Below are 24,106 nucleotides of genomic sequence, written 5' to 3' on the forward strand. Positions count from 1 at the left end.
CATATTTTCTTTAGGACTTCAGAACTGCCCTTCCCTAAATTAAGAAGGATTGAGTATAGTTGAGACACCAAACCTGTATAAGTGCCTGTAGTGGACTTAATTAAAAGTTTGAACTCTGTAAGAGGACGGGTGGCACATTCCTTAACATGTAGTTGTTGCATGAATGTGCCCACCTGGTACCACTCCAGACATGTAATGTTGAAGGCTTTCAGTTGGGTTCTCCACAAATCTCTAGAGAGAGGAGCATTATCAGGATAAAAAAAAAAATCCTGCATTCTATGCAGCCCTGCTCTCTTGAATTTTTCTACTAGGGGTGTGCACGGACCCCCTGCTCCGCTTCACTTCCAGATCTGCCATTTTTGGAGTGGGCCACTTCACCCCGCCCCCGCTCCGCCCACTTCCACTCCGCTCCGCTCGGAGCTCCGGATCCGGATCGGAGCTCCGTTTTTCCCCCATAGGGTTGCATTGAAAGCTAAAAAATTATACAACTTTTTTTCTGTTAAAGTTAGAAACCTCACGTTAGGCACCATGACACCTCATGGACGTATACACACACACACACCAAGTTTCAAGGCAATCCCATCATCCCCTGATTTTTGGGGAATTTTTGAAAATCAGGCACCCCATTCACATCCCTTGGGATAGCTCCGTCAATTTGCATGTTAGAAACCTCAAACTCAGCACCATGAAAGCTTATCCATGTGTCCACATGGATGCCCAGACTCAAGGCAGTCCCATCATCCCCTGATTTTTGGGGAATTTATGAAAATCCAACACCCCTTTCCATAGCTCCATCAATTTGCATGTTAAAAAACCCCCTCAAACTCACCACCACCATGAAAGGGTTATCCAGGGATACATACGCACGCCGAGACCCAAGGCAGTCCCATCATCCCGTTTTTTGGCGGGGCTTAAACCTACAAAATTTGGAACTTCCAAAACTTCAAGTGAGCACAGGAAGGACTTCTCCCCTGAGTCAAAGCCACACACACACAACATCCCTGCGAGGTGGGCAGGGGAGGAGGGAGGGAAGGCAGGCAGGCATGCAGCAGACATTTCTGGGGGCATAAGGAAGTGAGCCAAGGATAAGCCAGTAATGCATATAAAATGGAATAAATCAATAAATAAACAAAGGAGGGGTGGAATTAAAAGCAGCAGTGTTGCTGAATAAACAACAAGAAGAACTTTTTTAAAAAGGCTATATCTGTCTTTTACCAGTAATAGGGGGACGTGCCCAGGGGAGAGGGAAGCAGCTGCCAGTTCGACTCATGAAAGCCATTGCTTCACCACGAGAAGTAGAACTTTCACTTCAACTCATGATGGGCATTGCTCCACCACTAAGAGAAGTAGAATGCTCACTTCGACTCATGATAGGCATTGCTCCACCGGGTTACTCTCTTTGGAGGGCTCTGATGGCCCTCCAAGTACAGGAGAGAGTGGGGGCATGTCCACAATGTAATGCCCTAGGGGAGCTCATCCCCTTGCACCACATCTTTTCAGTTGTTCCCCAAAGTTAGGGTGGGTAGCAGTGCTGTGTTTCTATCTCTTATTATTGGCTTAGTATATGATTTCAGGTTGTGTTTGTGCATTTGGTGGGGCTACTGTGTTAAAAAACACTGGGAAAAGTCCGTTCAGATTAAAAAAGAGAAGTTTCCCAGAATCCCAAGTTACCCGTTTTGCCTATCCCCTCCTCCAACTTTGGGATCATGGGATCATGACCGGGAGCTGACTCTGCCCCTCAGCCCTTTGAAAAAGGTATTTTTCCTGCCGATTTTTTAAAAAATTCTAGCGCGCGACCCGCACCACACAGAGAGGTTAGAGTAGTGTCAAAATGACCCCCATCCACGACTCTCTGTGCACAAGAATTTTCAGAACGATAGCTTAAAAACCAACCCAGTTATCTGCGATTCTTTCCCTCAATGCAATCCTATGGGCGAAAAGCTGAAAACCACCGTTTGACCCGCGCTGTCCCTGTTTGTTGACCCGATTTTAAAAAAAATATAGCACGCGACCCGCACGACGCAGAGAGGTGGGAGTAGTCTCAAAATGACCCCCATCCACGACTCTCGGTGCACAAGAATTTCCAGAATGATAGCTTCAAAAACAACCTAGTTATCCGCAATTATTTCCCGCAATGCAATCCTATGGCGAAATGTTTTCAAGATGGCGATCAGAGCGCTCCGCCTGAACTAGGAGCTCCGAAAAATGGCCGCTTCTCTTCGCCTTGCTTCTGGGGGTCCGCAGCCTGCTTCTACTCTACCTCTGGGTAAGGCGGAGCAGGCCAATCCGCTACTGCTTCCACGCTCCTAATCGGAGCGGAGCACATGACTAGTTTCTACCCTAATTTGCCTTGCATTGCTAATAAATTCTGGATGACAATATAATGGGAGCAGTGGAGAAAGATTTTATTATTATTATTATTATTATTTATTTATATAGCACCATCAATGTACATGGTGCTGCACAGAGTAAAACAGTAAATAGCAAGACCCTGCCGCATAGGCTTACAATCTAATTTGGCATTAACATATTCAACCATCATCTACAGACATTAAATGGTCCCATAAAAGTAGAGATTGGGCCACCTGTCGTAATAGTTGTAATAATTTGTTATAACTTGTTATAATTTTAGGGCCAAATATTATACTAAAAGCCCATTTTACTAGGGCTGTGCTCCGCTCTGTTTCAGGTCGTAGAAACGGCATTAGAGCAGTCTGATACACCTCTGTTAAAGGTGGAGGTGAAGCGAGTCAGGGTGGGGCAAAGCATCACGAAGTGGGTCACCCACTCATGGAGCGATCCGCTTGTCACGAAGCTTCACCTGCCATTTTGGAAATTTTCCCCATAGGATTGCATTGCGCAAACTAAGCATGTATAACTTTTTTGTTTTTCAAGCTACATCCTTGAAACTTACTGTGCTTAGAGAGTGATGATTGGGGGTCATTTGTATCAATTTTCAGAAGTTTTCATTGAGCGATTTGCTTGCTATTAATTTTTATAGAATGGGTAAAAGTGGGAGGGGGTAATTTTTTTTGAAGTGATGAGAGGCTGATTCAACTCCCAATCATGATGATAAGTGATCACCTGATGTGAAGCATCCTCCAATCCCAATGTTGGAGGGGGGACTAAGCCAGAGCCACCAAGAGACAGTTTTTCCTTTCTCTCTCTTTGTGGGTTGGAGTTCGTGGAGAGAGGAGGCTAGTTAGTAGGGGTGTGATCCGCTCCGATAAGGAGCGTAGAAGCAGTAGCGGATTGGCCTGCTCCGCCTTACCCAGAGGCGGAGTAGGAGCGGACCGCGGACCCCTAGAAGCAAGGTGAAGAGAAGCGACCATTTTTCGGAGCTCCTAGTTCAGGCGGAGCGCTCCGGTCGCCATCTTGAAAACATTTCGCCATAGGATTGCATTGCGGCAAATAATCGCGCATAACTAGGTTGTTTTTGAAGCTATCGTTCTGGAAATTCTTGTGCTCAGAGAGTCGTGGATGGGGGTCATTTTGAGACCACTCTCACCTCTCTGCGTTGTGTGGGTCGCGTGCTATTTTTTTTTGAAAATCGGGTCAACCGCGCGGCTCAAACGGCGTTTTCGGCTTTTCGCCCATAGGATTGCATTGAGGGAAAGAATCGGGGATAACTGGGGGGGGGGTTAAGCTATCGTTCTGAAAATTCTTGTGCACAGAGAGTCGTGGATGGGGTCATTTTGAGACCACTCTCAACTTTCTGCGTCGTACGGGTCGCGCGCTAGAAGTTTTTAAAAAATCGGCGGGAAAAATACCTTTTTCAGAGGGCTGAGGGGCAGAGTCAGCTCCCGGTCATGATGATCCCAAAGTTAGAGGAGGGCATAGGCAAAACAGGTAACTTGGGATTCTGGGAAACTTCTCTTTCTTCATCTGAACGGGCTTTTCCCCGTGTTTTTTAACACAGTAGCCCCACCAAATGCACAAACACAACCTGAAATCATATACTAAGCCAAGAATAAGAGATAGAAACACAGCACTGCTCCCCACCCTAACTTTGGGGAACAACTGAAAAGATGTGGTGCAAGGGGATGAGCTCCCCTAGGGCATCTCATTGTGGACGTGCCCCCACTCTCTCCTGCACTGGAAGGCCATTAGAGCCTTCCAAAGAGAGTAAAACGGTGGAGCAATGCCTATCATGAGTTGAAGTGAATGCTCACTTTTTAGTGGTGGAGCGATGCCTGTTATGAGTTGAAGTGAGCGTTTACTTCTTAATCTCAGAGCTGTTGGTGGCTGTCTTGAGTTGAACTGGCAGCTGCTTCCCCCTCCCCCGGGCACGTCCCCCTATTGCTGGTAAAAGACAGATATAGCCTTTTTTAAAAAAATCTTCTTGCTGTTTATTGAGCAACACTGCTGCTTTTAATTCCACCCCTCCTTTGTTTATTTATTGATTTATTCCATTTTATATGCATTACTGGCTTATCCTTGGCTCACTTCCTTATGCCCCCAGAAATGCCAGCTGCATGCCTGCCTGCCTTCCCTCCCTCCTCCCCTGCCCACCTCGCAGGGATGTTGTGTGTGTGTGGCTTTGACTCAGGGGAGAAGTCCTTCTTGCGCTCACTTGGAGTTTTGGAAGTTCCAAATTTTGCAGGTTTAAGCCCCGCCAAAAAGCAGGGGATGATGGGACTGCCTTGAGTCTCGGCGTGCGTATGTATCCCTGGATAAGCTTTCATGGTGGTGAGTTTGAGGTTTTTTTTTAACGTGCAAAATTGACGGAGCTATGGAAAGGGGTGTTGGATTTTCATAAATTCCCCCAAAATCAGGGGATGATGGGACTGCCTTGAGTCTCGGCATGCATATGTATCCCTGGATAAGCTTTCATGGTGGCGAGTTTGAGGTTTCTAACGTGCAAATTGACGGAGCTATGGAAAGGGGTGTGAATGGGGTGCCCGATTTTCAAAAATTCCCCAAAAATCAGGGGATGATGGGATTGCTTTGAAACTTGGCGTGCATGTGTATACCCCCATGAGGTGTCATGGTGCCAAACGTGAGGTTTCTAACTTGAACAGAAAAAAAGTTGTATAATTTTTTAGCTTTCAATGCAAGCCTATGGGGGGGAAACGGAGCTCCGGATCCGGATCCGGAGCTCCGAGCGGAGCGGAGCGGAAGTGGGCGGAGCGGGGGCGGGGCGGAGTGGCCCTATCCGGGAAATGGTGGATCTGCAAGTGAAGCGGAGCGGGGGGTCCGTGCACACCCCTACTAGTTAGTACTGTGCTGTAGCTGCATTTGTTTGGAGGAGATAGGATTTAGCTTGGGGTACATGTGTTTGTTTGTTTCTGACTTCTTGCTTAGCTTTCCTGTGCATTGTGTTTTGCCTTAGTTTGATTTATATAAATTTATAATTGTTCATTTTTGGAGTGTTTCTTTGTTCGTTTGTTTCTCAACCCCCCCTTCCCCCTGTCTTTTAAACCCTGTGTTCTGTGATTGTGTTTGTATTCATTTGCCTTATTTCTTCTATATAAAAAAAAGACTTTAAAAAATTACAAAAAAAAATCCTATCCTCTCTTTCTCTCTCTCTTTTTCTCTCTTACTCTCTCTGTGTGTGTTTGTTTGGACTGTGTGTGATTGTGTGAGTGTGTTTGCTGTGCACTGCTTCTTAAGTGCAAAAAGCATGAAGTTTGAGCATTCAATTAAAGTTTTGGCAAAGCACAATACTTGTCCCATTTCCCCAAATAATAAATACATTTTTATTATTATTATTATTATTATTATTATTATTATTATTATTATTTCCAATAATTACTTATAATGAGAAAAGGCAACAGGTGTCCACCTGTGGTTGTGCGTGGTGAAAGCACCGGGCAAGGCAAGGCTGGCACCAGAAAGCAGGCAGCATCTCCTGCTGTGAAAATCAATCTATGGCTTACCTGTGCAAGGTACTAGCCCCTTAATGCCCGCCAGCCCACCTGCCCACCTGTCTGCCTGCCCACCCGCCTCCTCCACCTGGGTGCCATCATTGTGGAGTAGCGGGATCTTCTTGGAGTTTCCCAGAGATCTATGGCTTACCTGTGCAATGTAGCAGCCTCTTAATGCCCACCAATCTGCCTGCCTGCCTGTGCCTGCCTCTCTGCCTGCCTGTCTGTGCCCACTTTGTGGGGTAGCAGGATCTGCAGGGACTAACTTCCCCAGAGATCTATGGCTTAGTCATAACCCTTGTGGGGATGGGAGATGGAGAGCTTAGGGTGGCATTGCCAGCAGCAGCCTTCGGCTTTCCCCTGGAACCAGTCGCCTTGGAAGTGCCCGCCTCTTTCCCCAGCAAGATCGACTGGTGCTGCCTCTGAAGATGCATCTTCAGGCTGCTGGTTCCATAATGCCCTGCAGCTGAACCCCTGCTTAGGGTGAGTTTGCAGTGGCGACAGACAGCAAAGCAGGGATCCACTACCACCTCATAGTGGTCCCACACTATACTTGTATTTCGCTTCCATGGTGACACCAATTGCCCGCCTGAGCTCTCTGGTGTCACCACAGAAACAGGGGTTACAGCGGAAGAGGTGTGGGATTAGACAGGGAGAGAGCCTCGGCCTGCTGCTGCTCCTCCTCAGCACCCACATCCTGGAGGACCACCACCTCCTCCTCCTCCTCCTCCTGCCCCTCCACTGTGCTGAGGACCTCGTCTATGAGGTCTGGGGACAGGTCCATCAGCGGGCTCATGGGCTCAAACAATAATGAAGGAGTTGGGGATACTCCTCCTCCACCTCTAATGGCACTGCTGCCACCTGCCTCTTGCAAAGGGGCACTTTTTCCATTCCCACCCTCAAAAAGAGAACGCCGGGCACAAGTTGCAGAAAAGAGTGCCTCTGCCTGCTGCTTCTGTTGAGGAGCAGCCAGCCAAGGAGTTGCCTGTTTGATTTTCACAGCAGGAGAGGCAGCCTGCTTACTGGTGCCAGCCTGAGCCTTCCCTTGACCACCACTGCTTTCAGCACGCCCAGCCACAGACGTGCGCCTGCTCCCTCTTCTCATTATGATAATAATATAATACTAGTAATACTAATAATAATATGAATAATAATAATATACTAATGCTAATACTAATATGTATTTAGGGAAATGGGACAAGTGTGTATGTGAAATGCTCAAACTGGCTGTTTTGCACTTCACAAGCAGTGCACACAGCACACTCACACAATAACATAGTCACACACACACAGTCCAAGTAACACACACACACACACACACACAGAGAGAGAGAGAGAGAGAGAGAGAGAGAGAGAGAGAGAGAGAGAGAGAGAAAGAGAGAAGAAATAGAGATTTTTTTTTGTATTTTTTTGTATTTTTTTTATATAGAAGAAAGAAGGAAGATGAAACACAGTCAGGCTTTAAGCGGGGAGAGGGGGGAACCAACCAACCAACCAACCAAACACTCCAAAATTTAAAAATAAAGTTTATATTAAATCAAAGTAAGGGAAAAACACAGAGCAAACTAAGCAAAAAGTAAGAACACACACACACGCCAAGCTAAATCCTAATCTATCTCCTCCAACAAACACAGCAGCAGCACCTAACTAACTCCTCTCCCCATGAACGACAACCCATAAAGATGCTGAAAAGCTGAAGCTCTCAGGGTGGCTCTGCCGTAGTCCCCCCCTCCAACGCTGGGATTAGAGGATGCTTCATGAGGTAATCCATTCTCATCAGGATTGGGAGTTGAATGTGCCTGTCATTGCTACCAAAAAACAAACGAACAAACAAACCCGCCGGTTTACCCGCTGTCCCGCTTTTTTTACCTGATTTTTCCAAAAATTCTAGCAAGTGAACCGCACCACGCAGAGAGCTGAGAGTAGGCTCAAAATGACCCGCAGCCACGACTCTCTAAGCACAAGAAGTTTCAGAAAGATAGCTTTAAAAACAACACAGTTATCCCCTATTCTTTTCCGCAATGCAATCCAATGGGCGAAATTTTTCATAATGGCGATCGGAGTGAACCGCGATAAGAGAAGCGCTCTGCCTATGGGCGCTTCTCTTCACCTTGCTTCTAAGGGTCCGTGGTCCACTTCTACTCCACCTCTGGGCAAGGCAGAGCAGGCCAATTCGCTTCTGATTCTCCGATTCTAATCGGAGCAGAGCACATCCCTAGTATTTTTATCTGTTCATTTTTGGTAGTCTTTGTTTTCTACAAATGAATTAGAATATATGAATGCCTCTTCTAGTTCAGGAACCTAACCATTTTTTCTTGAATTTTATACATAATTATTTCCCATTGTTTCTTGATGGCATAAGGTATTGCGTTTTCAAATGGGCACACTTGGAAGCAGCAGAGAAAGTTTGGTGTAGTGACTCTGCGGAAGCTGGGACTGGGGAAGAAAGGCATGGAGCACCAAATACAAGATGAGGCTCAGCAGCTGGTGGAGATTTTTGCACGTGCAAAGGGTATGTAAGATTCAGAGATGATGCAGGCTCATGTTGAAGTCCACAGAAATCTTTTTGTGCTCTGTATACTGGAATACAATTTCATTCACAGTACTTGAGTTCTAACACAAAATTATATTGGCCAAGTTCCCAATTGTCTCTTTTGTACCACTATGAAATCCCACTCTGGGTATTAATAAGAGATCTTGGATTAATATTAATATACCTCCATTTTAAGGTCAGCCGCTTGACCCTTCCTTGCACATCACCAATGCAGTCTCCAATGTGATTTGTGCTGTGACATTTGGACACCGGTTTTCTCTTGAAGATGAAAAATTCCAGAAAATGATTGAAGATCTTAACGTTGGATTAAAATTTCCAGGCAGCATCTTTCATATTGTGAGTAGGCTTTTTCTTACTGATTCAGCCATGTCTCTTTCTTTGATCCCAGAAAACAATGCACATTTCCCCAAAACACACGTAAGATGGGTGGGTGTTGTGCATTTTTGCAAAGGTGAATTTGCACTAATGTAAATTGTGCAAATCCAGGAAATGGGGGAAAATCTGATTCTATCAATCAATAAATGATGGAACGAAAGGCACTTAATGATCCGTGAAACACCAACGGAATTGAGTTTTGAGAATCCCTGCATCCCTGCTTTCTAACCTGCTTCATAGAATGTTCTCTTTCATGTACACAGTGACACCTGTACATAGCAGGAGAATGATGGGGAAAGGAGGGAACGGCAAACATGTGTGGGAGGGTGAGAAGGGGTTTAGAAGAAGAAGCTATGCAGGTTAGAGGAAGGAAAAGCAAGAGGAGCAAAGCTCTCCTCCTGCTTTGTTTACAATCTAAGTCTAACTAAGTTTGTGCCTGTAATGATCAGCAAACATCTGAGTATCTCCATCAGTCCAAAGTAGTGTGTCCGAACTAAAAATTAGGGGTGTGCAGTGCACGCCCCCCCTCCGATCTGCTTCTCTTCCAGATTCTAAACTTCCGGATCGGGTCCACTCCACTCTGATCCGATCCGCCTATAGTCCGCTCAGGTTCGCTGTGAAGCTCCGGATCTGGATCAGAGCTCCGCTTTCCCCCCATAGACTTGCATTGAAATACAAAAAAGCCTACAACTTTTTTTCTGTTAACATTAGAAACCTCAAACTCGGCACCATGATAGCTTAACCATGTATACACATGCATGCCAAGCCTCAAGCAAATCCAATCCTCAGCTGATTTTGGAGGAATTATTGAATATCGGACACCCTATTTTCAGACATGGGATTTACTCTGACATTTTGACAGAAAAAAACTTTGAAGCAGGCACCCTCACAGATGCCATCTAGATCCACATTCATGGCAAGTTTCAAGCAAATCCCATCATCCCCTGATTTTTGGCGGGGCTTTAACCTTTTAACTCACCCCAAATCAAGTCCCATGCTAGAACTCCATCAATTTTCAAGTTAGAAATGTCAAATTAGGCACCATGACACCTAATGCATGTATACACATGCATGCCAAGCCTCAAGCAAATCCAAGCCTCCCCTGATTTTGGGGGAATTTTTGAAAATCAGACACCCCAGTATCTCAGGGACTTAAAGCTGCAGACAGCTCAGTGTGGCCACTTCAAAGGAAATCCCAACATGCCATGAATTGGGGAGTAGATAAACCTAAATATGAATCTTCTTCCACACTTGAAAAAATTATTTGGAACTTCAAAAAGTCTAAGTGAGCATAGGAAGGACTTATCCCCTGAGTCAAAGCAAGACACATTCAAACCATCCCTGCAAGGCAGGCACAGAGGAGGAGGACAGGCAGCACTGGGAGCAAGCATGCCGGAGGCTTGTGGGGTTGAAACACAAAGCCCATCATGTGGTACAGCTCCCAGGCACCAGGCGGGCAGAGTGGCAGGCAGATATGCCATAGATCTCTGGGGGAGTCAGTCCCAGCAGATACCCCAAAACAACAGTTCATGACAGGCATTTTTGTGAACCGCCCAGAGAGCTTCGGCTATTGGGCGGTATAAAAATGTAATAAATAAAATAAATAAATAAATAAAATAAACAGCACACAGGTGGAGGCGGGAAGGCAGGCATGAAGCAGACATTTCTGGGAGCACAAGGAAGTGAGCCAAGGATTGTTTCAAAGCCAATAATGCAAACCATCCCTGTGAGGCAGGAGCAGCACAGAGAGATGCCTTTTCTTTTGCATCCCATAACTAGGAGGCTAGGAAGATAAGAGTAAAGCTTTGTGATCCTTGCTTCAGAGCTGACTGACTGCATTATGATCACAGCCATTAAACAACAACAACAAAATAATAATAGCGTTAATAATAGCAGTACTAATATTAACAGCAATAACAACAACAACAACAACATTAAGGAGTTGAACCATAATGAAAGCCTGCCTGACTTCACTGAAGAGGAAAAGCCAGGAGAGCTTGGGCTATGGGGTGTATAAATATAAAATGTAATAAATAAATAAATATACAAAGGAGGGGTGGAATTATCAGCAATAATAAACAACAAGAATAATTATTTTTTAAAAGGCTATGTCTGTCTTTTACCAGTAAGAGGAAAGTGGACATGCCCAGGGGGAGGGGGATATGCCAATTTGTCTGGCCCTAAGTAAGTACCAGTGTTTAAGAAGCTACGTGACACTTCAATTCATGACAGGCATTAGCTTCTAGAAGTTCTAGACTGTTTAAGCTTTGGAGTGTTCAGATGACCCTCCAAGAGCTGGAGTGTGTGCACTGGGCACGTCCACATGCCCAAGGGGACCTCATCCCCTTGCACCACATCTATTCAGTTGTTCACCAAGGTTAGGGTGGGTAGCAGTGCTGTGTTTCTTATCTGTTATTTATTTGCTTAGTATATGATTTCAGGTTGTGTTTGTGTGTTTGGTGGGGCAACTGTTTAAAAAAACACTGGGAAAAGTCCGTTCAGAGACTAAGAAAGAAAAGTTTCCCAGTATCCCAAGTTACTAAGTATCCCGTTCTGCCTATTCCCCCCCTCCAACTTTGGGATTGGAGGATGCTTCATCAGGTGACCATGACTGGGAGTTGAATCTGCCTTTCAGCACTTCAAAAAGGTACCTCTCCTGCTTTTTTTACCCTATTTTTTAAAAAAATATAGCAAGCAAACCACAGCATGCAAAGTGCTGAAAATAGGCACAAAATGACCCCCACCCATGACTCTCAAAGCACAGTGAGTTTCAAGGAGGTAGCTTGAAAAACAGAAACGTTATCCACTGATTGTGCTATATAAATAAATAAATTAATAATAATAATAATAATAATAATAATAATAATAATAATAATAATAATAATCTTTTCTGCAATGCAATCCTATGGGCGAAAAAATCCAAAATGGCTGGCGGAGCATTCCGCGAATAGAGGAGCGCTCTGCTTATGGTCGCTTCTCTTCGCCATGCTTCTCCAGCCCCCCAATTCGCTTTTCCTCCGCCTCAGGTGGAGGCGGATCACCCCAATTCACTGTTGCTTCTCCAATTCTAAGCGAAGCGGATCACACCCCTACTGAAAATATGAATTTCAGAGGCATCCGACAAGTTTCAGGAGAGCCGTAAAAGTCAACATTCCTATGAAAACTTTAATAGCTGTAATGTTGTAGAGGTGATCTAAATTGATTCAGCCCTCATTATGGGTACACTGAGCTACTCCTCCCTGGTTTGCCTGGTACAGCCCATTCTGCAGAGGGTGAGCTGGGATACAGAATCATAGAACCATAGAATAGTAGAGTTGTAAGGGGCCTATAAGGCCATTGAATCCAACCCCCTGCTCAATGCAGGAATCCACCTTAAAGGATTCCTCACAGATGTTTGTCCAGCTGCATCTTGAAGGCCTCTAGGGTGGGAGATCCCATGATCTCCCTAGGTAACTAGTTCCATTGTGATACTGCTCTAACAGTCAGGACGTTATTCCTGATGTCCAGCCAGAATCTGGCTTCCTGTAACTTGAGCCCATTATAACATGTCCTGCTCTCTGGGAGGATCGAGAAGACATCCTGGCCCTCCTCTGTGTGACAACCTTTTAAGTATTTGAAGAGTGCTGTCATGTCTCCCCTCAATCTTCTCTTCTCCAGGCTAAACATGCTCAGTTCTTTCAGCCTCTCCTCATAGGGCTTTGTTTCCAGACCCCTGATCATCCTCCTTGCCCTCCTTTGAGCATGCTCCAACTGGTCTGCATCCTTCTTGAAGTGTGGGAGGGAAACCAATTCAAATGGGGGAGATCAGCTCACCTTCGCAGCAACATCAATGATTGGTGGTTCCTGCAGTGGAGTTACTTTCTCTGGCAACTAAAAGAGAAAAAGAGAGAGTGACCCTGTTCAGATGACACACTAAGCCACAGTGGTTAAGCATTTTGAGCTAATTGTTATGGCTTAGTGTGTCATGTAAGCCATGAATTAGCATGGTGGCTACATAACCATGGTTCAAACACACTCACTAGCCATTTGCTGCAAAAGGGTCAGCACTATGGTTTAGTGTGTATTCTGAACAGGCCCAGTGTCTCTTCAGACACCATTGCTGCTGCTAAGGTAAGCAGCCGCCTCCCCGATACAAATCCGTGAAACAGAATCTAGTGATTGTGGGTTTTAGAAGAAGATGCTAAATCCAGCTTTTCAATAAATGAGAATACAATTAATATGTGAGGCTTCAAGAATATTCCAGAGCATGATACTGAAGTGCTAATCCAAAGGGTTTGGCTTGTGTTACCCAGCCTGCTCCTTGATGATGTCGGGATTTGACTTTTGTCTTCCCTATAGTTGTATGAAATATTCCCATGGATCATGAACCATCTTCCAGGGCCTCACAAAAAGGTGTTCTCATCCATGGAGGAAGTGCTTTCATATTCGAGGGAGGAGATAGAGAAGCACAAGGAGCAACAGTCTTTTCATGAGCCACAGGATTTCATAGATTTCTATCTACTTCAGATCGAGAAAGTAAGTCTATACTGTACTTGAACTTCACCCATATTAAATTCAGGTGCTAAGGTGAGTTATAATCCATACATGAGTGTATCCACTTGAATATCTATTTAAAAAAAAAGCAGGTATTTCCACAACTCTGAGGATATTAGTGTTGCTGTTGCTGAGTGGAGACCTATGCATCAAGGTTTCATGCCTATGCAACTTTGCTTCTATACCAAAAAAATAATAATAACTCTGGATTAGGGCCCATTCCACACAAAAATACATATTGAGAAAACTAAAAAGATCAATCTTTTTTACCCTCCTAATAGTTCAAAGTGATTTCTTCATTATATTTTAATTCCACATTACTCCGTGTCGCTTATGTAGGTGTTCATAATTTCCACTTCATGTTATTCACACAATGTCTGCGGAGTAGGCTGTGTCAGTGGCTTAAGATCACCCAGGCATCCATTGAACTTCATGGCTGAGCAGGAATTTGAACCCATCTCTTACCCGTCTGTGTCTAACACTTTAGCCATTATGTCACAATTGTTTTGCTATATAATGGGAAAACTGAGGGCCTTGCTAGACCTACCAGAAAATCCATCTGGGAGGCGGGGTGATGGCGAGCTACAGCTAGTGCGCGCCGTCGCCCTTTTCCACACGTCAACATGCGACGGGGCAAGGGAAAGGCCCATCGCGTGCTCCGCTGTTTCCCCCCTTAAAGGGCCATGTGCGCAGGAGCGCACCACCGGAAAGGTAAGTGCTTTTTAAAAAAAATTAAGGGTTCCCCGCTCCCCCTGATTTCCCCCCCATGATGTGTGACCCCCCCTGCCCAGTCGCTCGCTCGTCCTTCTTTCCTCCCCATCCCCGATGCCCTGTCCCCCATCCTTCTTCCCCTGCCCCCCATCTGCCATGCCCGTGCCCATCCTTCTTCTCCTCTCTCCTGCTGGGTCTGGCCTTACCCCTGGTCCCTATCTCCCCACCCCATGATTCCCCCCCCCAGCCCGATGGGCACAGCGCTCCTATGAGCGCTGTGCCCAGTCCGTGGCTTCTTCCAGCATCTTGCGAGTAAGCGAGCAGCTGGGAAAAGCCACGGACCCTGCTAGACGCGACGGGGCCCTGCGGAAAAGCCAGGCCATAAGCGAATCCGCTTATCTCGGGTTAAGGGAGGTCTTAGCCTGGCCTGACCCCGCAATCCCCTGTGCGTCATCTGGATGCACAGGAGGGAGACTGGGCCTCACACTGCACTAAGACCTCATCTAGCAATGGCCTGTGAAAGAGCAATTAATCTGGGTTAGCTGATCTTGAAAGTAAACAGTAATATAACAGCACAGATTAAGCACCAAGTATCTCAGTTCCAGCGCCAAAGTCTCAGGATACATGTGGGTTAATCAACTGGGCAAGGAAAGGTAAGTGAAATTACTTAACTAACTATTTAGTTACCTGAGGTACTCATTTATAATTTAAAATTCATAAACAGTTGCTGAAGCCAAAACAAGACCATATCAAAGGGAGCTAAATCCCAGAGAAGTACTCACTTACAAACTTACAGTACAGAGCTAAATCGGGGGGCGGGGGGGGGAATCCAGCAAGAATTTACAGCTGTTGCTATAAGATTACAGAGTAGTTGAAAAGAATCTCAGATACATATTTTAACTCATCCCATACTATAAAGGAAGGGGAAGCAATTCATAGGCCATTTCTACACGAGCACAGTGTAGAGGGAGGGAGGGGGGAGGATCTTGTGAGATCCTGATTGTGATATCCTCCCCTTAGTCTAAATGTGGGCGTGACATCCAAGGAGGAAGGATGGTGTCATGTCTGTCATTTTTTTAAAGGAGATGAGAGCACATGCACTCCAATGAAAAGTGAGGGTTTTTTGTTCATTTTTTAAAAAAAGCCCCAACCCCACTCCCACTCCCCCTCAATTCCTCCCAGCCCAGTTCCTTCCCTCTACTGATCCCCACTACTCACAGGGAGGAGGGAAGAAGCCAGGACGGGTGGTCACACCTCCCGCCGTCTCAGGATGATCCCGAGACTGTGGGAAGAATTGGATTTTCCCAGGGAGTACTTATCGCAGGAAGAACGTGTTCTCACCCCTCCTTCTTCCCAGGAGTTCCTGTGCATCATTTGGACACACAGGGGCTCCGTCGTGACCAGCCCAATTTTCGGGCTGGTGTAGAAATGGCCCTTGCTTTATATTGATAGGAACAACTATACAGGACTAAATATTGGAAGAAGCGGCAGCACTAGAAAAAAATCCAGGGTGGGGCACAGCAGGGGTGAAGTATGTTTCTAAATGGGCAGGCTGTGTCCCACATGTTAAGATCTCTGAAAGAAAAATAGTGGTGTATCTCACACTAAAACTTCCATGCTAACCATATATTCTGAAATAAATAATGTATTGATTAATTTAGGTTTATATATATATATACATATATATATATATATATATATATATATATATATATATATATCAATCATGCATTGGCCAAACTCAAATTACAGTAATGAAAAAGGCTTTCAAACAAGACAGAGTCACTACATAAGCTTTTCCTTGATAAACAGATTAGACAGACAGAACACTTCCATTAGAAAACAGTTAATTTTCGACCAGAGCAGGCAGAACCAGGAAGGTAGACTCTTAGGCCTTAGCTAGATGGGGCTTTATCCCAGGGCGATCACCAGGATCATCCCTGTGTGTCCATATGATGCACAGGGGATCCTGGGATCAGGGACAGAGGATCCCTGTCTGGGAAAGCTGCCAAAGGCCGACCATAATCGAACAGCTAAGGAGCTGACAGAGATAAGAACAGTGTCCAGGAAATCTGCCAACTTTATTGCAACAACCAAGTAATTAAGGCTAGGCAGATAATACTCAAAGTTACAGGCAGAATTCAGTCTCTTCAGAAGCAGCCAGATGCAGGCAAGGAGACACACAAAGAATAGTCCAGGTCACAGAGCTAACAGACAAGGCTTACAGCAGGCAGCGTGTAGAACAGGTCCATTGTCAAACAGGATTAGCAGGCAGCGTGGTCCAGAGCTGGTCCGTGGCCAAACAGGATTAGCAGGCAACTTGATCAGGAACAGGTCCGTGGTCAAACAGGATTCTAGGCAACAAGGCTGAGAAGTCACAGGCAACAGACACCGGAGCTTTTGCCAGAGTAATCAGTTAACCTCTGACAAATTCTCCCCAGCTCCCTGAGGCATATATATGCAAGTCACTGCTGCTCCCAGGTGCTCCTTGATTGCTTGGCGTTTCAGATAAAGCCTCTGGGAGCGGCGTCTGGCTTCGTTTTCTGCTCTCTGCTGGCTGAAAGACGGAACGGGTGCATTTGGTTCTTCCCCATCTTGGTTATCTAGATTGGCAGGACTCCCTGCTGACGTAGATGCTGATACACTTGTGCTCAGCTCTTCCTCCTCTTGGCTCCCTAGGTTGGCAGGACCCCCTCCTGGCACAGGTTCCACCCCCCCCCTTGAGCTGGACCCTTCAGCAACGGGTCTGGGTTCCTCCATGTCCTCATCCCCTGACTCCATACCTACACAGGGTATGACAATCCCTCCTTTGCCTTGGGATCTTGCCCTCCACTTTAGGCCCAGTTTTTCAATGGCACTGGGCTGAGCCCGAGACCGCAAAATGTGTGGCCGGGCATCGCGGGTTGTCCTGGTTCCTTGTGGTTCCTTGCAAGGAGCCGGGACCCACGGAATAGGTGCAGAGCTCATGAGGAGCTCCGCGCCCATCGGGGTAGGGTGGGGGTAGGGGGAATCTTCTTTAAAGAAAAAGAAAGGATGAACCTTTTGTGAACGAGTGCTCGTGTGCTGCTGTTTCTTTTTAAAAAACGCAAAATGGCAGGCATGACTCGTCTCCCTCTGAGGTCGTTGCATGCTGCGTGTGAACAGAGAGGGAGACCTTGCAATAAAAATATTGTGGGATCTTCACCCCTCTGTCCCACTAGACTGCTAGGTCTAGCTGAGGCCAAAGTGTAGGGTGAGATCCTGGGGCAAAGGAGAGATCATCCTTCCCTGATCCCAGGATCCCCTTTACATCATGTGGACGCACAGGGATGTTTTTGCCGCATGTAGCTAAGGCCTAGGTGTCTCTAAATCACAGGCCTGGTAAACCGTGCATCCTTGAAAGCATAGGCTTGGTTGACTGGGTGTCTATATATTGCAGGCCTGGAAGACCAGTTGTCCCTGGATAACAGGCTTGGTAGAAGGCTTTTCCCTTCTGCAGCTCCATCAATAAATGTGGCCCTGTTTGTGTAATCTTGTGTAAGCCTCATTATTTCCCACACTTCACATTCCTGCAATCAGACATGTGACAAAGGCCATGTTTGGGTGGGCATGCCCCTTGGGGGCCAGCCATGTTTGCGTGGGCAAGCCATCTTGATGGCCAGCCATGTTAGGGTGTCCTCCTTTTTGGTTTCCAAAATATGGTTACACTACTTTTGCAGCAAATGTTTAGTGAGTGTAGCCACCATGGTTAGGAATGGGTCACCCAACATGCCCACAATGTTTAGCTGAAAATGCTTGCCCCACCAAGGCTTAGTGTGTCATCTGAACAGGATCCGTGGATGCATAGTCAATAGTTAATGTGGATCAGTTATCTCTGACATCCTTTATCCACCCTATTGAATTCACAATCAGGGTTACTAAGGAGTGAGAAAACTATGTTACTGAGCTTCAGAAGTATGTAACACATGGCATTAGTTATTCCACATTAACTAATGTAGAGTTCAGTGTCTATCTGAGACACAGCATATCATACAACCTTATGAACAGAGACTGAAAGAACTGGGCATGTTTAGCCTGGAGAAAAGAAGATTGAGGGGAGACATGACAGTACCCTTCAAATACTTAAAAGGTTGTCACACAGAGGAGGGCCAGGATCTCTACTCAATCCTCCCAGAGTGCAGGACACAGAATAACAGGCTCAAAGGAAGGCAGATTCCAGCTGGACATCAGGAAAAACTTCCTGACTGTTAGAGCAGTACGACAATGGAATCAGTTGCCTAGGGAGGTTGTGGGCTCTCCCACACTAGAGGCCTTCAAGAGGCAGCTGGACAACCATCTGTCAGGGATGCTTTAGGGTGGATTCCTGGATTGAGCACGTGGTTGGACTCGATAGCCTTGTAGGCCCCTTCCAACTCTGCTATTCTATGATTCTATGAAGACTTTTTTCACCAAGCACAAATGCAATCCAGTGTTCTTGACATACAGTAGAAAATATGGTTTGCACAGGACAGAATACAAGGAACTCAAAACACTCAACTATGAGACATGATTTGCTGCTAGGAAAATAAGGTTGGCCCAGAAGGGAAGGAAGTGCTGAGGAACAGCCTATAATTCATTATAAATTAAATTTTACCTTCCCCCACTTTCAACATCAGAGCAGAAATGACCCCAACTCTACTTATGATGAAGAGAACCTGGCTCAGTGCATTATTGAATTTATTATCGCGGGAACGGAGACAACCACCACTACTATGAAATGGGCACTTCTCTTCCTGACAAATCATCCAGATATCCAAGGTGAGAGAGATCTGCCCCATGGGAGCAAGGGACACTCTTGATCCCTGTCATGTCATTCTTTTAAGATTACTTACTTATCAATTGATATGCTAAGAAGAGAAAGCTTTAACTATTTTAAATCTTTGGCTTTTGGGTGGTATAGAAATGCAACAAATATTTTCCCCCTTTTAATTGTGAATAATAACAAAACAGAACCCCCCCCCCAAAAAAACCCTGAAAAACATTGCATATATAGGAATGTTTGCATTGCATTTCCCCCCATCAGGTAAGCCATCCATTTAAGAAAAAAATGGAGAAAGGTGGGGGAGTTATGCATAGGTTTCAAGAAAAGCAGTCTATATAGCCATGTATTGATCTCCTCACAAGTTGTGCCTATATAAACACCCTTTCAAATGTTGATAATGTTGTTATGTCCTCAGTCCATTGCATTATGGGAGGTGAGCATTTGTCCTTCCAACATGATAATGTAAACCTTTTAGCTGTCATAAGGGCTCTGAAAATTCATTTGCGCTGGCCGTGTGCAGGCCAAGAAGTCAGTAGGTAAGTTGGGAGGACATGGACATCGTTCCATATTATAGATTAGGGTGACCAACTGTCAGGATTTCCCCGGATTTGTCCTGGTTTTTGTTCTTTCCATGGTGTCAGGGGGGATTTTCTATAATTTTCAATAATGTCCTAGAATGACACACCTTCCTCTTTAAGGCTGCCATTAGCATGGCAGGAGGGAATGACATGCTTTCTTGAGGCACATCATTCCCCCACCCCGAGCTCCAATTGAGGTCTTAAAGGGGAAAGTGGGTCATTCGTGGACATTATAGAAAAGACCCCAATTGGAGTGGATGGTGGTGGTGCAGAATGAAATCCTTTCCCCTCCTCCACTCCAATCGGGTTCTTTAAGGTGGCGGGGGAATAACGTACTTTCTGCAGGACTCAGAAAGCTGCTTCCCCCCCACACACACTAGGTGTCCTCTTTTTTGGTTTCCCAAATATGGTCACCCTATTATAGATTGTTTCAGTACAAAATTTATTCTTTTTATAACCTCCTCCCAAAAGGGGGGCACTATTGAACATTGACAAACCATAGGAATTAAAGAAGCATTAGGTGTATTACATCTCCAACAGTTATGTAAGTTAGATAGACCCTTATTGAAAGGGCATTGTGGAGTCCAGTAAACCAAAACCAGGAATTTTTGCTGAATAAAACATAGCCTAAGATGCTTAAAAGCTTCTAAGATTCTAAGACAACAATAGGCAAAATAAGATACTCTAATTCTCTATTCCAATCCTGTCAATTTTGCATGAGATAATGGATCGAACTCTAATTGACATGATAATATATGCTGCACCTCTCTAGCAGCCAAGATTGTAGAAGGGGGTTATTTTTTCTAATGTGTCAAAAATTGAGTGCCATCCATTTGGGAAGAGGCTCTAACTATAAGGATTCCAAAACTGATCAAGGTGGCAAATCTAAATAAACTGGAAAAGACCAAAACCTTGGCCTCAGCTAGACCTATGGATCTAGCTCCATGGAGGGGTGAGGATCTCGCGATGTTATGATCGTGAGATTGTCCCCCTCTGTTTATATGCAGCGTGTGACATTCTCGGAAGAAGATGACGTCATGCCCGCCATTTTGTTTTTTAAAAAAACACACCAGAAGGGGCGCATGAGCACTCATGCGCTAAAAGGTAAGTTTTTTTAAAAAAAAAATCCCCACTCCCACCCCCCACCCCCAATGGGTGCTGAGCTCCCAAGGAGCTCTGCACCCCATGCACAGTTCCAAGCTCCTCGCAAGTAACCACGAAGAACCGGGAGAAACCGTGATGGTGGGCCACACCTTCCATGGTGTAGGGATCATCCCGAGACCACGGAAAAAATGTGGCTAAAGCGTAGGGTGATATCCCAGGGAAAGGGAGGGATCATCCCTCCCTGCTCCTGGGATCCCTTGTGCATCAAGTGGGCACACAGGGACGATCCTGGGACAATCCCCATGATATCACCCCGTCTAGCTTTGCCCTTAGTTCAAGCTAGTAGATAGGCCTGATGGTACAAAGCAAGGTCTGGAAAACCAAACCCACCTTCTTTAATTGGAAGTTGCATCCTTTTCAAGGATAACCCCCAGAAAAAATTATGAAACAAAACATTAAGTTGTTGATAATATTTGCCAAGTATAAATAAAGGAATCCCACATATAACATAGAGAATTCAAGGTAGGATGTTGATCTTAAGTATGTTGATTTTACCCCACAAACTCAACTTTAACGGTGCCCATTTATCCATATCTCGTGCAGTCTCACTGATCAGCTTATTCAAATTTATTTTAATCAATTGAGATATCTCTAGGTAATAAAATCAGGGCACCATCAAAATTGAGCGTTAGCCAACACACTAGGGAATGTGCTGCCTCCGATTAGCATCAATTCAGACTCCAACCAAATTTATTTATTTATTACATTTATATACCGCCCCATAGCCAAAGCTCTCTGGGTGGTTAAATAACTGGATGGATCACCAAAAGTATTTATCAAGTTCATCAAAGCAGGATTAGATGCCTGGAGCTTAGAAATAAACAATAAGGTATCATCAGCATAAAGAATTATTTTAAATCCTAAATCAGCATGCACAAACCCGCAAAAATACTATTCTGTTTAATTGCACATGTCAGTGGTTCCAAATATAGATCAAATATCAAAGGGAAAGGTGGACATCCTTGCCTAGAACCTTGCCCAAACGAACCACTGGTCACAACTCTTGCTCTTGTGGTTGAATATAAAATTATAACCCACTTCAAAAATTCCATTGGAAATCCAAAATTGCTCAATGCAGCAAGCATAAACTTCCAATGGATTTGGTTGAAGGCCAAAATAAATAAATTACTCTAACTGTGCCTCTTAGAACAGGGCAGGGTAGGAAAAGGGCTACAGCTCAATGGGACAGAGCACATGTTTTGCATGAAGACATTCCCAGGTTTGATCCTCAGCTTCTCCAGGTAGAGTGAAGAATGGATCCTGCCTGAAATCCCGGAGAGCTGCTTCCAGTTATGGTCGGCAATACTGGGTTAGATGAACCCACGGTCAGACTCAGTATAAGGCAGCTTCCTATGTCCCTAGAATCTCTCTTGATGAAATGGAACCAGCCTATAAATAAATGAGTTTATGGACATTCTTTAAGGGTCCAGAACCAGAATGGCCTAACAACAATTAGCACAAAATAAATAATCACGGTCTCAATAAAACTGTTTATAAAGAGCGTCATCAGACAATCGTTTATAGTATGCTCGTTACTAGCCACTAATGGATCTTTGTGGGTCCTTTTCACACCGTTGTCCACCTCTTGCTCATTCTGCTCATTTTTCCATTACAAAAAAGACGGAAAAGATCTGATTTTTGGCTGGAATAAAACTTGCTGCCATTTCCTGCTGTGTGCAGGAGAAGCAGAGTGATGAAAACACCCATTGAATGGGGCACGTGGTGGTTGCTTGCTTCCTCTTTCTTCCCTGCATGAAGGAAGTGGAAGCCGTTTGTCCTTATTTGTGGGACAGAAGCAGGCGGCAAAGTGATGATAGTGAAACACAATTTCCCCACATCAGATGATGCTCAAAGAGTGACAAACTAAGAACTGGCAGTTGTATCAAGTCTGAGAGATATCACAGCATTTGAAAGTTGTGCAGTAGACTTAATAAAATGGAACTCAAGTTTAGCTCAAACATATATTTGGGGACCTAGTTCTTATTAACTTTACAATTAATTTTACAATAAAATTGGTGTTTCAACCTACCTTACGTCAGGCAAGGTCCAGCCTTAGGAAATATAGCACCCTGGGCAAGGGGCACCTTTGTTGCCCTCACTCACACACCCATGGCCACCTTTGCAGGCTACCCAGAAAGCTTACAGTGCCTGTTGAAAGAGCTGCCTCCTTAGCTCTGCTTGGGGCCACCATAAGCTCAGCACCCTGGGCAATTCCCCAGAGTAAGGCTGTGAAGCCCAGTTCAGCAACGTAGTAGTTAGTGTGTCAGAATGAGAAACCCAGCTTCATAATTGTTTATTAACTGTGTGTTTTAATAGTGATTTTTAATACCTTGGCCAGTAAAACACTTAGATATTTTGTAGATCAAGCAGTATACAAATACTGTTAATAAATAAATAAAATATCCCAACACAGCCATGAAACACACTGGGATGACCTTGGGTCAGTTGGTATTTTTCAAGCTACCCTACTTCACAGGTTAATAAGGGGGAGACAAATATGTATGGTTTTTTGATGTCCTTAGAGGAAAAAGTAGGATAAAAGTGTGTGCTTCAGATGTTAGGCAGCGTAGAATTAAATAATACACTAATTTATTTATTTATTTATTACATTTTTATACCGCCCAATAGCCGAAGCTCTCTGGGTGGTTGTAGTTTGTGATTCATTAATTGTAGTTTGTGATTCATTAAGAGGATTAAATGGAATGATTCCATGGTGAATAAATATTTGTCAATGAGTTTTGAAGCTTTATGAAATAAAAAGTTATATCCAAACTTATGCTTCGATTTTCATTATTTTTCTCAGATAAAGTCTATAAGGAGATAGAAGATGTTTTCGGTTCATCTCATTCCATCTGCTACCAAGATATAAAGAAACTGCCCTACACTAATGCTGTGATTCATGAGATGCAGCGTTCAAATTATATCTTATTATTTGGAGTTCCAAGACAATGTGCGAAGGATGTGAACGTGAACGGTTATCTCATTCCCAAGGTACAGAATACAGTGAATGCCCATAGTCACAATCCTGTATCTCAGAAGCAAGGAGCTTCATAAACTTTGAATTCCTTTTTTTTTAATACTATTTTATTTATTTTCAAGTAAGGACAAATAGAATAAACACACAGAGTAAAAAAAAAAACCACACTCAACAACAATACAAATGTTCCCACAACACCACTATAAAAAGAATGGGTGTTCATACCTTCAATAAGCACTTAGTAAATATAGAAATCTTAAACAAATCTATACTTTCTAGTACAGAAAAAATCGCAGATTAAGTTAGAACCTCTGACCAAAAGGATTCCTGAGTCATTGGAGGTCTAGATTTGTCAGGATTCATATTAATAAATGAGAAAAAGTCCAACCAGTTTCCCAAAAATGTGTCTGATGTTGTTTCCCCTTTTGCTAACCTGCTGTGTTGAGTCAACTTACCATTTAAAGCTAGTTTCCAAATCTTAGAAAACCAGTGTTGATGGTCAAAAGGTCTGTCACTTTTCAAGAAGTGGGCAATTTCCCACCTGGCTGCAACCAGCAAGTGGGTGAC

At 44.6% G+C, this 24,106-nt stretch overlaps 1 protein-coding gene across 1 annotated transcript in view; it reads left to right on the forward strand.

Moving 5' to 3' along the window:
• LOC134402396 (cytochrome P450 2J6-like) overlaps positions 1–24,106 on the forward strand; it is a 95,816-nt gene that overhangs the window by 66,766 nt on the left and 4,944 nt on the right. Inside the window, exons 4-8 of the mRNA XM_063131824.1 lie at positions 8,230–8,379; positions 8,597–8,757; positions 13,135–13,311; positions 18,675–18,816; positions 23,366–23,553. Coding sequence (XP_062987894.1) covers positions 8,230–8,379; positions 8,597–8,757; positions 13,135–13,311; positions 18,675–18,816; positions 23,366–23,553 — 818 coding nt within the window. The remainder of the gene's footprint in view (positions 1–8,229; positions 8,380–8,596; positions 8,758–13,134; positions 13,312–18,674; positions 18,817–23,365; positions 23,554–24,106) is intronic.

This window comes from Elgaria multicarinata, chromosome 8 (assembly GCF_023053635.1).
Source record: "Elgaria multicarinata webbii isolate HBS135686 ecotype San Diego chromosome 8, rElgMul1.1.pri, whole genome shotgun sequence".
NCBI lineage: Eukaryota > Metazoa > Chordata > Lepidosauria > Squamata > Anguidae > Elgaria > Elgaria multicarinata.